Below are 17,417 nucleotides of genomic sequence, written 5' to 3' on the forward strand. Positions count from 1 at the left end.
CTGAAAATTACAACCGATACTCTGCATGTCCCATTTGACAATACCAGGAATGCAGGAATGCATACAGCTAATAGAATTTATTGTGAAGCCATTTTCTCAACTTATCTCGACGGATTTTTTGTGGGAAGAACTAGACTAATCATTATGTATAACCTAGGGAATGATCTACCTCGCTGCGCATTGCACCTTGTGCGCCTGATCTCCCGTTGCTACCAACCAATGAAATTACAGTTAGCAAGACGTCAGAATTATGAGGCGTGACGGATAGTGCTCAAACCCGGCCCACAAAATCAGCGTAGAAATAAACGTTCGAGACATGGGGGCATAATAATTCCTTTTAGCTGAATGTATTCCTGACAATAAAAATTACTTACCGTTCTCCGTGTTTGTTAAAATGAACGAAATTAATTATAATTAACTTAAGCTTTAATTTAAATAGCTGCGATAAAATAATATATTTTCATTTAAATAACTTATAATATTAAAGTGATAATTTTAAACTTTAGCATATATCACATATTTTCTTAACTTTAAAAATTCTTTCTTGTAAAAATAAATAATAGGTACATAGTCCTTGAGCCTTCACACACATAAACCGGTTACTTAACCGGTACTTACACCGGAACAGGTGGTTTATAAGTAGTTACTCCTTCGTATTTGGGCATAAATTTTTTCTTCTGTTTAAGCTTCCAGAGAATTAACACGATAATTATTATGAAAATCGCGCTGCAAAAAACGAAGATCGATATTTGTAAGAATTCAGTCGTTGCTGAATCGTTTCTCTTGTTCGATTCTCTGGTTAACTCCTTTTCAAAAAAGGCGTAGACTATATTAGAAGGGTCACCCGCGTTACTGACCTCGTCCAGGACAACCAGGCTAAAGTACAACGCGGTCACGTTTAAAATGTCAACAGGTTGGTCGAACAACTCGGTTAAATTCGATACGCGAACTGTTAGAGATTGAATCTCGCCAGTTGGTAATGGACTTAATTCGCCATTCAGAATGTCCGATTGGTTGATTAAGAGACAATCGTAAAATGATGTCCGTAATTTTGACATGTCATCGGAAAACCGTAGCTCCAAAAACGACGCTAAGATAAACGATAGCTTAAGCATCTCTATGTCGTACAATGGTAATTTGATGACTTACCATTCCCAGTATTGTAATCATCACCAGGCGATGTCCATTGCAAGGACACGATAAAATCCTTGAATCCAAAATGAATTTTTTCCGTAATTTCCAGATCCATGACTCGTGATGGCGGTATAATGTCCGTCATCACGTTCTGGAACTTTTCAACTTTGAAGACGCCACCATCCGCAACTCTTTCGAATTCCTCTAAGGAATTGTCGTTGTCATCAACATCTCGCGCAAAACGGGACCGACTAATGACTAAGTGAAAATAAAAACAAGTCTCACAACCTGCAAGCTCAAAAGAACACCTAACGAACCATTTTCTTCCATTTTTAACGCAGCTTGTCCATCATTGATGACAGTGGCTATGACGCCGTATCGACCACTTCCGGTTATACTAGTGAAATATCCGGAGTATATACCATCGTTTTTGTACATATCCGGAGCTAGATAAATTAATTTTAATGGAATTAAAATAAATACAAAAAGAAAAATAATAAACAGTCTTACTGGCTCCATTGTCTCTCAATTCAACATCAACGAGTGATCCATTTGGTCTAGTGACAGTCGCCACGACCTTAGCGTTGATAACCGGCGTATATTCCTTCTTAACCTCGGCAAAAATGACAAGACTAGCTGGGAAGGTGACTTCAACGTCACTCGTCCATGCCTTGACTCTTATTGGTTGTTTCATCGAATCCAAAGGCGCACTTCGCACAAATAAATCCACCGATGGGAAAACGGGGATCTTGCTTTTTATCACGACTTGCCATAAGCCATTCTTTGTTTAAGTATAATCATAAGTAATTAAGGTTGAAAACGTATAATTATAATTGTTAATTACTTCGGCAATTGGAATTGAAAATCTTAGGCCTTGTTTGATAGTTTCGGGTTGAGTGATTTCGGTACCATTTGGTCGAACGAGTATCGCTTCTAATTGCCTCGAATGCGTAGAATAAAGTATGATATCCGTGTTTTTCCCCAAGGTTTTTTCAATATAAATTGGTCTTATGACGCTTTGGTCACGTGTTGGCTCTAACCTACCATTTGCAATCTGTGTAGATGTATAATAGTGATGAAGTCAAGGATACTATTAATACCAAAGGCAAATAGAAATACACATACCGTAACAGGTTGGATATCGACGTCGATTTGTGTGGTAGTCGCTTCCAAAAAAGCGAAATCCAGCGACGAGCCAAAGGAGGATCCATCGATATTGCTGAACAAGTGCAACTTGCCTCCGGTTGAAGTTGTCAAATTCTCCAACTTCTCGGAAGCTTTGTGTCCAAAGGCGATGGCCGAAACAGACACCCTTTCTTGGATTAACTTTGGTATAGTGTCCTTGATCAACGGAGGTTGATTTTCCTCACCGTCCGTCACCAAAATGATTCGGCCACCTTCCGCCGACTTACCATCTTTGGATAGAAGCTGAAAATTAATAATTATAATAAGGAATCGCATGTATTCACTGTTGTAATTTTAGCGACCAACCTCTATAGCTTTTTCAAGTCCTTCTCCAATTCCAGTATAGCCTACGCTTTCCCTTCTGGGTAAGCAACTGACCAGCATGTTTCTATTTAATTCCGTTTTGACCTTGACCAAGGGCGAAAGTTCATGCGCGTGAGTATCGAAGGCGATCAGACCAATTTCACTGTTATCCGTTATGCATTGATGGTCCATAATGCACCTGGACGACGCGTCCTTCAACAACTGAATTGGCCGACCCTTTGAAAGAAGGTAGGTCACGTGATTGTCGCAATTAGAGACGAATGAAAATAGATGTAAATACCTTCATACTGTGTGAAGTATCCAAGACCCACACAAACCGATTTTCACCAAAACTTGGTGTCCTGATGTAACGAAACGTTGGTGAAGTATCCAAATCTTTGGAACCCCTGAAGTACAATTGAAAATGAGGTACTCTATTCTCATTGGTTCTTGGTATAATGAGTGTGACTAAGGAGACTGCTTCCCATTTGTTACTTACTGAGGTGCGTTTGAAATATCAGGATGACTTGAAACCACCTCCCAAGTACTTTTAAAAGCACAAAAATGGTTTTGTTTATTCGGTGCATTTGCATTGTGAAATTTCCCATTATCTTTGTCTTCTGAATCGCAATAATGCTGAACCTAATAAAAATTAAGGTCTTAAGGCTTTGCTAATAGTTTTTAAAGCATAACCATAAGTTAATAAGATACGTTCCATAAGTATGACACTTCTTATACTTTGTAATGCTAGAGACATCCTGAGAGATAGATAGTTCGAGAACGACGCGTGAATAGATTACAATCGGGTTTGTAGTACATCTTCCTATTTAGTCTGTACTAAGCCTTTGACAGAGCCTCAACAGACGTCGAGAATCTATGACGTTTTACCTACGTCTCTTTATGACAAGCTCTTAGTAACCAGTGACAAACTTATGGAACATATCTTGTGAACTTATAGTATAACCTTACGTCATCTAGTGAAGCGGTGAACATAATAGACGCTATTTCTGTACTTGAATCATGCAGTAAAACACTGCAATTTTGAAATTCGCTAACAAGACTATCACCTTCCGTTATACTTGGAAAGCAATTTTCATCAAGGTTGGGTTGCGCTGTGAAACCTTTGGTACACGCATTTGGTGCAATAGCCTGAGAGTATTTGATATTTAATTACAATTAAACTAAATTAATGCCGTTATTATACTGACCTTTTCGGAGTCGATGTAAAAGGTTGGGTACTTCTTGTCACCTTTATAACCGAATTCATCAAAGACACCGTACCGGAAGTGAGACCATTCCTTAACTAACCTATGACCTGTAATAAAAATAATATTGTTAAAAATATACAAGCTCATTGAGAACTTTTGTTAATGTGGCCATGACTTACCTGGTTTTTCAACATTTCCTAACTTTGTAACAACATCAGGGTTGGTAACATAACCGGGTGTATAGTGAATGTACAACCCGGGTTGTCCACAACCTTCAGGTTGTAAAGTATAAGGATCGTCGCCATATTGGGGATTTTCGAAATCAACACGGATGTGAGCTTCGGAAAAGAAGTCCCCGGTAACATTCTCGTAATGTGGTTTGTGTTTCCAAGTACTTGGAATGGCAATTGTCACTTCTTTGAAAAAAGCGCGATTGCGAGTCGCGGTGTACAACACGGGTGAACCAAGCTTAAATAGTTCCTGAACAAATGACGATAAACTAGTTTGACTTTGCAGTTTTAAAATAAATAGATTATGGCTTATTTCAAACTTACCTCAATTCCTTTTAATATTTCCGCGTTTTCAGGTACTCTTTGGTGAATGGCTACTGTTATTCCAGAATAACCATGATTTTCTATGGTTATTGGAGCTGTCGATGCATTTGCAAAGCAAATGTACGTAACCAATAGGAATGCTGAACGGACTAGCTTCATCACAAAATTCATAGTTTCTTAAAATGAAATCTAAAAACAAACAGAGATAAAATGCAAGGGATGTTTTCGGTTTATTTCTGAAACTAACGTCTTCATATGGCGAAAATGATCGAAACACAACTGAGAAGAATAATTAAAATTTTCCTAAAGACGCTCGAATTATAAATGTCTTAATGGTACATTAATCTTATTTGTTAATGTACTGTACGTCTTATTCTAAATATGCAGAATTTTAGCCTACACGAATCATATTTACTTTTTAAATGTCAAGGTAAGATTGATTTATTTCCTAGCTCTTTGTATTAGGTTTCAAGCAACGCTATGCATCATTAGGAACAATACAGTTGTCTGGCATAATTAAAGCGCGTGATGTGAATCAGCAAAATTTAGGCCTAAGAGACTTGCATTTTTAGACTTCAGTCAGAAATTCCAATTTAGCTACGTCAATTAAGAAATGAAATGAAAGCCGTGTTGTTTTTGTACAAAAATTGTTGTTTCTGTCTACAAAAATAACTGTATTGTGTAGAATAATTCTACCATAGTGGTTTCAAACAAGTAAAAAAATCTATATATTCAAAGTAATTAAATGAAAACTTTAAATTACTAAAACCCACAAATGAATTTTTCCGATTAATTGGTTCTGAGTACAAACCGGTAATCAAAACTCTAGACTAATAAAATTATAATTTATACGTACCTTAATTAGTCCAATTAGTTCGTTGTTATAAACGTTCACACTCATAAAGTAACGACTTTTAAGCATAAATACAGTCGATATGAAAGATCAAATACTGAATGCGAAATTTTATCACTCCTGCACCTAAAGATATGAACGGAAATCTTCATATTTACCCGGACGGTACTTCACTCGGAAATATATTTTGATAAAAACTATGCCATGGATCTTATAATAAATTTTCCCCATATGGGACAAGAAAACTGGGAGAGCGCTTACAATACAAAAATATAGTCTATATAATAACGAAACGAAATTAAGCGTTCACTAGTATGTCAATGGAATGGTGATTCGGAGCTATTTAAAGCTAGGCGAACAAGGAGACGTAAAAACTATAGTCCGTATGGCTATTCGCACAAGGAGACGTAAATACTATAATCCCGTATGCTTTTCTGGTATATCAAGGTCACTTTCAAGAAATGAATGAATTAGGCGGTTTGCCGGTCCTCTTTATACACTGAGTCCATGTTGGGACAAAACCCGATATAGTAAACCACCGCTCGACGTTTGCTGGTTATGTTACCAAGGTGATTTTTATACAGTATTCCTTAAATCGCGGTAAATGTGCCAGTCTCCGGATATGAAGAACCTCATTGAACTTTGATCAGCTAACACACATATTTAAAAAAAAAAAAAACTTATCGCGTGGGTTTCGCGTTTACAACTGTTTAGAACTGAGTAGTCCCGGCAGATCTATAAGAGGCGCGGCAGCTACAGTTACGCCAACTCCGGAAACGCACTTATATTATTTTACCGGCGGAATTATCACGTAATTTACCAAACGCAACTTTGCAGTCAAGAGAACGAGCGGTGGTCTAAGTACCTTTGTACTGATATAGCGTGATTGTGTAGTGAGTGAGGGTGGCCAGGTTAGGTAATGCCCGGGAATGGTAAGCTCTTGGCTCGACGCGACTTGTAGATGATTAAATCATGGTTGGAATTGTTATGGAATTTCTACCCAAACGCGGATGGTGCGCGGTTTACCCTTTTTTATTACGGATTATTCTTTCTTTTTTTTTCTCGTTATTTGAGAGTTTGGGTTGTGGTTTTTTTTTTTTTTTCGTTGTTGGGAAGGTTGTATATTTGTTACGGCGTTGTAGTTGTATATTTGAACGATGAATGCTCAACGAGTTAGTAGAGTAATTACGATAAGTAAGACCAGAAGTGAGATGAGACTAGAAGTACTGAGCTAACCAAATTCTTCACTTGGCGAAAGTGAATATTCTTGATAACACACCAACGGTTGGCCCTCTGGTAGCGGTTTCTGAATTTTCCCTCCAAAACGTGAGACGCTCGCGGTGGTAGACGGCCGAACTAGATTCAAGCACCCGTGTCAGTGTTCCGTCGCTATAGGTTGAGGGGAAGGGGGTAGGAAATTTTTTTGGAACTCGACCAATTGGCCATATGTCTAATCAGCGCCACTAGCGGATGGTCTGAAAACTACTCCCATAGAGTCTAGGTATATTTAAGCGGGTTTGCAGAATTTCCGTCAGATGGCGCGGCGTTCGAGCCACCTGGCTATGATTCTGCAAACCCTCTTAAATATACCTAGTCTCTATGGGAGTAGTTCTCAGACCATCCGCTAGTGGCGCTGATTAGACATATGGCCAATTTTTTTCTCTCAAGTGTAGGCACGGTAGAAGCGGCATAAAATCCTCAAATTTGTTCACTAGTGCCAGGATCTATTACCAATGCTAGAGCCCTTCACTTCTAGTCTCATCTCACTTCTGGTAAGACACTTCCCATTTCAGTTTCTTATAATGATTGTGGGGGTTTTTGTTCAAAAAGGGAATGATTTCAAGTTGGGGCCACTTCTGTAGGTCAAACTACTGGGTTACAAAGTTAGAGGGGATAGGGGCTTGAAGGCGATCCTACCCTACAGGTGTCGAGTATTCCGCGTCCCCAGGTGGTGACAATGCTATCATCCGTCACCGCCTGTACAAACCTCAACTCTTCCCCTTATTCATCACATACAACCTAGAACTTCGCTCGTGAACCCTCAGTACTGAACCTCGTTGGGTCTCCCGCTCAGCTCAACATTCTTCCTGGAGCATAAAGCCTCACGGATACGCTCTAGTGGTCAGTAGGTTAAAAAACGTTGTAACACCTCTAAAAGGCTAGGCTATCACCAGGGATAGATAGACTTTTTTAAGACGGAATAAACAATGTTTGGCCTTTACTTCAGTCCGACTCATAGACGAGTATATAGTCCCTTCCTTCGACACGTAACCAAAAAATTAAATTATCTTATTGGCTCACAAAAACTACGTATTGGTGACGTTGCTGACGGGGAGGGCCAAAAATACGTAATTCCTGTTTACCTCTGTCGCCATGACTACGACCCCTCTTGCGTTGTACCATAGCCCACTCGATCACGCGCGTCACGACGCAAGCTGCCCGCGCTATAGCTATAGAGCGCGGATCGAGTGGGCTATATGGTTGTACAGATAAGCGTCTTCACAGGGGTTCAAAATGGAGCCGTCTAAATGCGAGGGTCCGGTAATTATTCGGGAATTGTTTTTAATAGCAATTAAGAAGGTAGTTAGTGAATTTGGTGCCGATGTTTTGGATTTGGAGTACATCTGTAAGGGTGAAAAGTGTTCGCTAATTCTTTCTTAAGCCAATCATTTCTACTATCCTCATGATTTTGTAAACGAATTTGATGAAGTTAACCAAGGCTTAGTGAATGGTCAGGAGTTTTGTGAGCTTAGTGTTTGGTTAAAACCTGTTCATGCTGTAATATCTAAAAAGACTTTTACTCAATTCTAACTCACTTTTAATTTTCTTGGGTCTTCGCCGTTTTTTTTTCAGTTGCAAGCCCTATGTCTTGTGTAACTTCCATTTTTAAACAATGTTATTTCAAAAATTACAATCCGAGCCCATTCCAACTTGGCAGACGAAGGGGCAGACGACGTTTATTTGACCCGGATATACATACAACGCCATAACGAAAATATGACCCGCCTCTTCTTTCATACCCCTCCGTCACGGGTAAGGGGTTCGTGGACTAGGACGCGCACCCGAATAACCCTGTTACCCATTCCGTCTTAAAAAAGTCTATCTATCCCTGCTATCACTATAGCTACTTGGTGTTCATGTCCATTGTACTCTATCTCTCTAAGCCTGTTTTGATTGGCCAAAAAATTAACTAGTCAGGTTGACGTAAATCATATTTTAATTTAATTATTACTTAACGTATTTCATTGAGTGGCGTACTTATTATAATAATGTTACTTACGCTCTTCTCAGAGTGTTACACCTAGCCATGTTCACACATACATGGGAAACCGATTCGAAGCGATTCTAAACGCTTCTCAACTTAAGTGTGCAGACAGCACTAATAGAAGCGTCGTAAAGTGTGAACCTAGGGCAGTTAAAATGGCTTCGAATTGATAATGAAGACGATTTCATAACTAGTTGGGCACACTAACGGTGTTAGTGTGAACATAGCTACTGACAATGAAACACGTCTGTTCGACTAAGGCATTATCTTACTTGTCACCAACTTGTTCAAGTCACCCACGCGTTTACGATTTTATGGTTCTAATTTAGAATTGAATCGGGGAGACATGTGAGCGCGTTTAAAACTACTTAGAGCGGGTTAAAGGGGGGGGGAGTGGCGGTAAGGAGGGCATCGTCTTCTCTCATTGGTTAAATGAGTCAGATTTTGCGTCTTAAAGGCGTCAGAACGGTGGCAGGGGGCCTTTTAAATAATAATAACAATAAAAAATTACCACCACTTTTGATAATAATCTAGTACGGAAATTTGGAATTGACATTTTGACGGGTTTTAAGTGCTTCTAGACTAAAACGAACCGGACCCGGTTTGGTTGGTGTTAAAAGAGGATTTTTGCTTTATGTCTGAGCTAAGCGCGGGACCTCTAACGTCTGTAAAGAGGATCTTTAATCGCGAACAAGGGGGAATTTAAGATTCAAGTATATGAAGGTCATTCTAGATATCAGCAAGTGCTGCTTAAATAAAAGAGGGTATATAAAGAGGGGAGTTGAAGCTAGCAGCTTTCTTTGGCAAGGCATTTTGGGAGTTCTTGCTTTTATTTTTTATTTATTTGTTATATTTTCCTCCTAATATCCGGTTCACCGTATTCAACCAATAAGAGGGCAGAGAGAGATGCGCGCGCACACCGGAAGCTTAGAGGAAAACTTTCAAAGCGAGAACACTACAGCCAAGCCTTCTACTTCCCCTCTTTATACCCTCTTTGTTTAATCGTGAACGAACCAATACTGAAGGACGGATGGCAGAAGGAGAAAGTTGAAAAATACTTGTTAATTCGCCTTCTAGCGGCAGATAGTAGCAAACCGGATAGTGGGGGGGCTTATGGGGGAATCAACGTTCTAAAGAGGGAAGCATCTAACGTCCTATAGACCCTTAAAGAAAAACGTTCAAATTTCCCAACCGTCTTTTGAGGATTGACAGAGCATTCTGGGTAATCAGTATATTAATCTGATTGGTTTAGACGGCTATGGGCCGATTTTGCGCAGTAGTGGCAAGGAAGTGTACTTTAAAAATTTAATGGCGGAACTAGGGAACTGAAGTTTCAGGTGAAAGTGATTTAGGAACTGTTTTAGAGCAGATTTCGCTTTACCACAAGCTCACAACGTAATTGCCTTGTTGTTTTTCGCAATGGAGTCTCAAATCGTAGAAAGGTAAGGATATTTCCAAAGATTGTCATTGAAATTACACAGTTTTAGATTTTGGCAAAGGCTTAGTAAAGTTTTTATAATTTATTCAACGAAACCTTTCGCCACTAGATGGCGTTGGTACTCTATTCGAAAAAATCCCGACTCGGCGATATAAGGTGTCCAGCTTGTTTATTTTCTTTAAGGGTCTTCCGGAATTTGACTCGGTATTTTTCATAACAAGCCTCCATTTTATGGCTGAAAAGGGGGAAGGAAGCTTAACATTGGTTGTTTAATCGCTTAGTATGGGGCTCTATGGGCTGCCATCGGTCCTTCAGTATTGCTTAGTCCATGGTTTAATTGTAGCCGAACGCGTGGGGAGAAGTAAATGAATGCATTCCCCTAAGTTCACTGCATAATTTTTGCTAATTTGGTAGCCAAAAATAAACCATTTTCAGAGCTAATTACAAAGTTCATGATACCAGCCAGGATTTTAATATAATTAATATATTAATTAACTTTACATACACTTTACATTTACTTCTTTAGAAAGACAGTCACAGGCACTTTAAACATTACGAGTATAACAATTGAAAAACACCACGCATTATTTTTGAACTTACATTTTACAGGCGAAAATACTTGAAAATAAAACTCATTGTGGCCATCTATTGTTAATTATAATTGCTAATGTTTTCTTTGCTAAATTTTACAAGTATCACGTTACAAATTCCGATTAACTTAGAGCCGTGATGCGTTGAGACGTGCCAGAAATTGTTTCCATCTCAACGACTTTAGGCTCTCAAAAGAACACTTCTTTAAAATCAGGCTTTGTGCCAAAAACGGTAGTGTCTTTATATTATACTTCTTGTTCAAGATACGTTGATAACGCATTGAAAGCAATGGCGCGCGGATACGTAATGGTAAATAACGTAGAATAAAAGTAGCGTTGATCAAATCATTTCTGAGTATAGGTTACATCATCCGTGGTTTCATTGATCGGTAGGACATCCGTAATAGTAAATTGTGACTCAATTACTTCGTAGCTGGAGTCCCTTTGAACTTGTCTTTTCTATTAAGGGATTTAAGTGGAATCTACGCGATCTTGAATGGGTCATTTTATGAATAACATCAATTTTACGGCGGGATCGTTTCCTATAATCATTAATTTTAAATTAATCAAATCAGGAAACAATTATTATAGAGGTGACATGGAAATTCTTATCTCTTTCAAACTTAATTTACGATGTGGGCATGATAAAGTTCGCGACCAGCCTGACGTGATGTTTATAAGTATCAACATAAGTTTATAAGATACGTTCCATAAGTATGACGCTTCCTATACTTTGTAATGCTAGACACTTACTGAGAACTAGTGCGAGAATTGACTACACGTGGCTATGCAGTTCATCTTCCTATTTAGTCTGTACTAAACCGTTGACAGCGCCTCACCAGGCGTCGCTTTACCTAGAATCTATGACCTACGTCACTTCATGACAAGCTCCAGTTTGTAACCAGTGGCAAACTTATGGAACATATCTTATGAACTTATAGTATCAACAGGAATACATCCTGGTGTCAAAGATACATAATAATAATTTCCTGACTTCATTAAAGAGATAGTAGAAACGTTTTGGTATAGTGTTAAGTAAGAAATTGAGAAGCCATAGTTTTAGATCCAATATATAATGGAAAAAATATACGCAACTATCCTTTAAAGGTGTGGAGTTGGGCAATTAGTCTTACCAAGCCAGTCTTGACTTCTTGAGACCATACGACACAATGTAAGTGAAAAGTAAAGCAGCGACACCGGCTAAACAACCCAAGAGGTGAACTATAATAGATCCTTGAATTTCGCGAAACGCAAGTGGCCTTATGGAACCGTCATCAACTGATTGAATATTCTGTGTTTTTTCAATCAAACTTTGGCTCCATTTGTCCAGTATTCCGGCCTCAAATAGTTTATGAATCCTAAAATGGCTAAACGCAATTAAAAAGACTTGCACCAAGAATTAATCGACTATTAACCAGAAAGAATTGGTATGACCGTTTTTGAGACCATGCTGCTCTAAGGGGAAAGGAATTAACGATACATGGTTTCTTTCTGATTTTGGGGGGGGGGGGGTAAAAATGGTTTCAAATTACCATAAATTAAATATCTCCGCAAACCAAAAGTCCTTCCTGAAGGCAATACCGTATCCGGACGGTCGAAAACTATCTTTCCCAAAAATGAACAATTTGGGGTTTGCCATATCAGCCCACACGGTTACTTCGCCCGCGATGTACGCGTAATTTTCTTTCAGACATTTATCTAAACCTTCCAAGTCGCGTTTGACAAAATTAGAAGCTTTGGATTCCATACTTTTTAGAATGATTTGAAATTGTTCCGAATTGGCTCCCTAAAAATCACGTGACAAAATTCGGTAGCAAAGACTTCAGTAGAATCAGGGATAGATTTAATTTAGAAGTAGGAATGGAGAACAGAGTAATGTCAAAGTCCCGGACCCCCTTCCACGGGACGGGGGGGGGTATGAAAGAAGAGGCGGGTCGTAGCAACAAAGGTAAAAAGGAATTACGTATTTATCGCCCTCAGAACGTCATCAAAACGTAGTTTAACTGAGCCAATAAGATAATTTAAACTTTTCGTTGCGTGTTGGAGGGAGGGGCTCTATACTGGGCAATGAGTCGGACTGAAGTAAATACTAACAGCTCTCCATTTCTACTTCTAAAAATAAATCTATCCCTGGTAGAACGTAACTTTGCGCACCTTAAATATATTGTGATCCGACGAATCCTTGATGGTTCCGCATTGATACGTTTTCTTCCTCAATTGTTGTACCAATTTATTTATAGTGTCTAAGGGGTCCTCTGTCCTGGGACACGTCATGAAGGAAACTAATAATCCACTGTAACCCGCCATGACAGTTACGGTAAAGATCCACCAGGTAGCGATAATAATTCGACTTCCGGAACGACGCGTTTCATAGGAATCTAATTCGAAATAATTAGAAATCTAAACGTAAAATCGGACCTAATCTCTAAGGCGTACCTTGCATGACAAGGGCCTTGTATAAAAGGTAATTCGCATCAGTATAACGAAGACTTTTGGGTTTCGTTTGACCAGAAAATTGCGGGACGTACGTAAAATTGCAGAAGCAATACTCGATTACGCATAATATTGCCGAAGTTGTAAATACAGCCCCTGTTATGGCAACCCAAACCTAGGAATGATTTTCAACTATGACTCGTGCAGGTTTATGTGGATAGTAAGGATAGGCCCATTCAGACTAAAATCATACGTTCCCGTCGGTACATCCATTTCCGTCTTCAGAAGTCAGAGCGGACGACTTAAAACGAGCAACATATATGATGAATATTGAACAATAATCCAAAATCGAATCCAAAATTACAAATACCACCAAGAGCGCGCCAAGAATCCTGAAACTTTTCATATATAGTCAGCTAAAACATAGCTCAATCATGCGTCTGTAAGGCATGATCGAGTGAGCTATGGCTAAAGAAAACAAGCTAACAAGGTGCTGCCATCTCGACACTACCCGAAGAAAATGAAAATTTTCAATCTAAAGCCGCGAATCTTTTACGTTGTAGTTGACACGTGTCTAATTACGCGAGATAAACGATTTTAGTCCAGTCTGAATGGGCCTTTAAAAGACTTATGGTGATTAAGTAAGTGCCTTCCAAGAAAATGGAAGGATTATGTCCCAAGTTCTATCAGCTTCCTTGGGTGCTCTGGTAGCGAACGTAACCCTGTCATGGGTATAATAAGTACTGAAGGAAACTTCCTCCATTCTGGCTTCCGTTACAGTCATACCACCTAAAGCCATATCCGCCTTCTAGAAGATAATGACGCGTGACGCGTGTTGTACGTACGGAACTAGATCGGACTTACTTTGTGGCTAACTTGACCTATCATTCCAACCCATGTCCCATTTTCTTTGGAACCCCAGCGTCCATCGGGTGGTCGGACAATCTGATAGTTGAAACGCAGCGCGTCACGAAGGCTTTGGATAAGTCTAACATCAATGCCATCTGCGGTACGGTTTACATTTGGTGGTATAAAGAACGGAAAATGCTATAATATACAATTTAAGAACATGAACCATCAAGGACTTGATGCTGAAATGGTATGGGTAAACACTATATACCTTTTCCATGTTAATTCTGAAGTATTTTTCCTTCAACTTATCTTTAAGATTAACACTAAAGATATTTCGTTTCTTCAAGTCAAATACAGCTCTGTCCGATTTTATGACGCAAGTACCAACATCTCTCCATTCGAACTGATCTTCGTACGGCTTTTGAGACCAACTCCTTAATTGGTAACCTCTAACCCGAGGTATCGATTCCAATAAGGTCAATTGACAATCGCGAACAAACGATAGGTCGCTGTTATTTGAAGTAATCTGTACATGGTCACTTAAAATTGACCACCAAGTATGAAACTTGCATAAATTCTGATATTTCTGAACCTAAGAAATATTTTGGTTGAAAAATAAAGGAGACCTATTTTTTTTTCCTCGTTGTTCATGACTTTACCAGAGATAATACTTGTATGACGCTAGTCCAAGTACCGATAAGAAGTATTTGTAGTGTTAAAGAGTCGCGTGATAGCTGGGAAAGATGTTTTATTGAGGTTTGAAACGTGATCTCCTCATCGAGGTTGTTACTTATGAAATAATTTGAAATTGATACAACGTGCCCGAATGATTCCACTAAAGTCTTCGTAATATTTCGAAGACAAACTGAATTTAAAAATAACAATTAACTTTTCTGAAACTCATTAAAGACTGCCTATTATGACCTGCATATATCAGACTATAATTTACCAAATTTTCGTTCATTTTATCCGGGCTAATTTCGAGAAAAGTTGCAACTTTAGCGAACTTCACTTTAAACCCGTAATTAATAAACTTTTTTAAAACTTACCATCAGAAACTGTTTGATCGGTTACGAGGGCGAAACTATCAATTTTCCTGAGACCACTAATCAAAAGATAGTAACTTCTTAAGAACAGGAGCCCGTCAGCGCAACATAATTCCATAGTCGACCACCTGTAAATGAAATATGAAGAGCAAAGGACGTACGTTAAATTTTGTAACTTTCTGAATAAAATACGATCAAACTACGATGCAAACTAAATTAAACCGAAGTAAAATGAATTATTTAGAGAAGTATCATTCCTTCAACCGTTACGTACAGACGTAAGACGTACGAGTGACGAAATTAAGATTTCAGAACTCTCTGTTTTTAAGGTAGGCAAAAGAGGGGAAGTAAATGAACGTACCCCCTAATCTAATTTGGTCGCAAAAAATAAAGTTCTTTTTGCATACATTTTTAAAGACATCTCTTTAAGAGCTTCCGGGGTATTTCTTTCTGAAATATCCGCTAGCTTTTGTCACGTCTCTGTGTGAAATACCTTTCGATAACCTAGTTGATCCAAGATTAGCCTAACGTTTGACCGCAAATCGTTTTCGTGGCAAAGAAATGATGGGATAATTCAGTAAGACTAACATCTGTTTTTCTCAAACATACTATTGTTACACGAGAGAAATATAGGAAGATCTTTTTGCTCTTCGTGGAAAACTATAATCATATCTACAGAAGACATTTCGCCTATTCATTCAAAATATCACAACCATTATTAATTTACAATATTTTTAGAGGCAAAAATAATTTTCTTCAAACCTTATTATTTCGACGTCTATTGGATAAAGACCAGAGTATTTGGTACTGTTAAGGCTCTTTCAGACGATCCTACTTTTTGACTCGGCTCGATGGGTCAAAAAGTTGTTCTTTGTCCTCCTACTAATACTAGTGCTTACCCGTTAGGCCTTGAGCACCAGGAAGAATTGAGCGGGAGACCCTACGCGGCCCAGCACTGACGGGGGCCGCTAGGTCGTATGTGTATAAGCAGGGAAGGAAATGAGGTTTACTTGGGATGTGACGGAAGGTGGAATTAGGGTAAGTCACCTCCGGCGGACACGGGACAGACGGCACCTATAGGGAAGGATCGCCGACATGTGTCGTATTCCCTCAAACTTTGCCGCCCAGAAGCTTGGCTTACAGGAGTGCGCCACACTCCCGGCTGGGTCAAAAAGTTGTATCAACTTACCCAACCTTTGAAGAGAAAAGTGAAGTAAATCCTTTTTCACACGACTAAACTTTTACCGCCAAATAAAACATTTTAAGCGCCACCTACCTACCTTGGCGCTTACGAAATAACCCGCGAAAACGGCTTTTTTTGTAATTCATTTTGATTGGCTGAAGAAATAAAATTAAAAAGATGAGTCAGCAAAAATTGGATCACTGATCCAATTTTTCCTAGCCAACTCTTTTGGTGACTCAACTCATCTAGCGTCTATTCACACGATCCAACTAGTTGATTCAACTCGAGTTGACCCATCAAGCTGAGTCAAAAGTTGGATCGTCTGAAAGAGCCTTTAGATAGATTACGATTTGATCTATTACATTCTCGAAGCTTTTTCCCGTAATTTTAAGAGTCTCAAATTTGATCTATAATCTGACCCCTCTATGACCCGGAGAGTTTAAAAATGAATTATTTTGTACCTTATTATTTCTACGTCTACTGGATGTAGACCAGAGTTTTTGGTACTATTATATCCTACAAGCGTTTTCCCTTAATTAAATTTCCAGAGTCCCAAAATCCATCTTTAATCTGACCCCTCTATGACAATTTATAATTTTCATTTTAAACGTTATTGCCACCTTCACTTTGGGACGAAAAAACTTTTGGTAGTCGGGAGTGGCACACTCTTGTAAGCCGAGCTTCTGCGCAACAACGTTTGAGGGAATACGACACCCGTCGATGCTACTATCCCCAAAGGTGCTGACTGTCCAGGAGGTGACCCATCCTGGTGGAGCAGAGTAAAAGGCCTTGTCGTGGCGGAGGGGGCTCGAGTTCGGTGTGATGGTTAGGGAGTTCCTTGGTTTCGTCCTTGGTTCGGACCTTTCCCTGTCCCGTTCCACCTAAGACCATTAATTGTGGTCTTAGGTTCCACGAACGCTTTGCTCGGCCGCTTCGCCCCCGCTTTGGCTCATCCCCAGCTCTTGGCAACCCTCTGGGGTCGCGGATACACGTCTAGACCGTATGGCACTGCTGTGCTCGGAGGAACCCCCCCCGTCCCCTCGAGCCTTCTGTTGCCTTAGTCCGTCCCTGTCGCCAACCACTTCCTGGCTGGGCTCGCCGCTGACGGTGTCCCGCTTCAGTCACCTGCCCAAGGGGCGTTGTCGGGCCCGCTGGCCGAACCCGAGTGCCTTGACGGCGGTTCCTCAGGTACCATTGGGAATATTATGGACGACAATTGGGGGAGGGCGCTGATAAGGCCCCCCAGCTAGGTGCGGCACCAGATCAAATGGTCTGACATGACATGTCCCGGAGGTGAATTGACCCCACCACTCCTTCTATCACCTCCCAAAATTATTTACTCCAAAAAATTATTTCCTAGTACCAAAATCTAA

The 17,417-nt window shown here is 39.6% G+C and overlaps 2 protein-coding genes across 3 annotated transcripts; both read right to left on the reverse strand.

The window, feature by feature from the left end:
• Positions 1–408: 408 nt before the first annotated feature.
• On the reverse strand, positions 409–10,652 carry LOC149625222 (calcium-activated chloride channel regulator 1-like). Its single transcript, XM_089852008.1, has 15 exons — positions 10,541–10,652; positions 5,241–5,363; positions 4,385–4,573; positions 4,010–4,310; positions 3,831–3,937; positions 3,592–3,771; positions 3,122–3,264; positions 2,924–3,029; positions 2,626–2,859; positions 2,260–2,562; positions 1,979–2,188; positions 1,645–1,915; positions 1,452–1,580; positions 1,150–1,392; positions 409–1,090 (listed from the first exon to the last, which is right to left on the reverse strand). The coding sequence occupies exons 3-15, from the start codon at positions 4,553–4,555 to the stop codon at positions 615–617; spliced, it is 2,874 nt and encodes a 957-aa protein (XP_089708134.1). The 5' UTR covers positions 4,556–4,573; positions 5,241–5,363; positions 10,541–10,652; the 3' UTR covers positions 409–614.
• Positions 10,382–17,355, reverse strand: LOC149625223 (putative glutamate receptor). 2 transcript variants are annotated; one of them, XM_089852016.1, is made up of 10 exons: positions 14,865–17,355; positions 14,475–14,680; positions 14,084–14,407; positions 13,828–14,010; positions 13,613–13,771; positions 12,967–13,138; positions 12,685–12,908; positions 12,063–12,316; positions 11,664–11,888; positions 10,382–11,072 (listed from the first exon to the last, which is right to left on the reverse strand). In XM_089852016.1, exons 1-10 carry the CDS (start codon positions 14,977–14,979, stop codon positions 10,949–10,951), a joined length of 1,986 nt encoding a protein of 661 aa, XP_089708142.1. In that variant the 5' UTR covers positions 14,980–17,355; the 3' UTR covers positions 10,382–10,948. The 2 variants fall into 2 exon arrangements, with proteins under 2 accessions (XP_089708142.1, XP_089708141.1); XM_089852015.1 differs by having other exon boundaries at positions 11,664–11,897.
• Between the last annotated feature and the right edge of the window lie 62 nt (positions 17,356–17,417).

Source organism: Phalangium opilio, unplaced genomic scaffold, assembly GCF_054372755.1.
Source record: "Phalangium opilio isolate 3A_F unplaced genomic scaffold, DU_Popi_V2 ptg000105l_1, whole genome shotgun sequence".
Classification (NCBI taxonomy): domain Eukaryota; kingdom Metazoa; phylum Arthropoda; class Arachnida; order Opiliones; family Phalangiidae; genus Phalangium; species Phalangium opilio.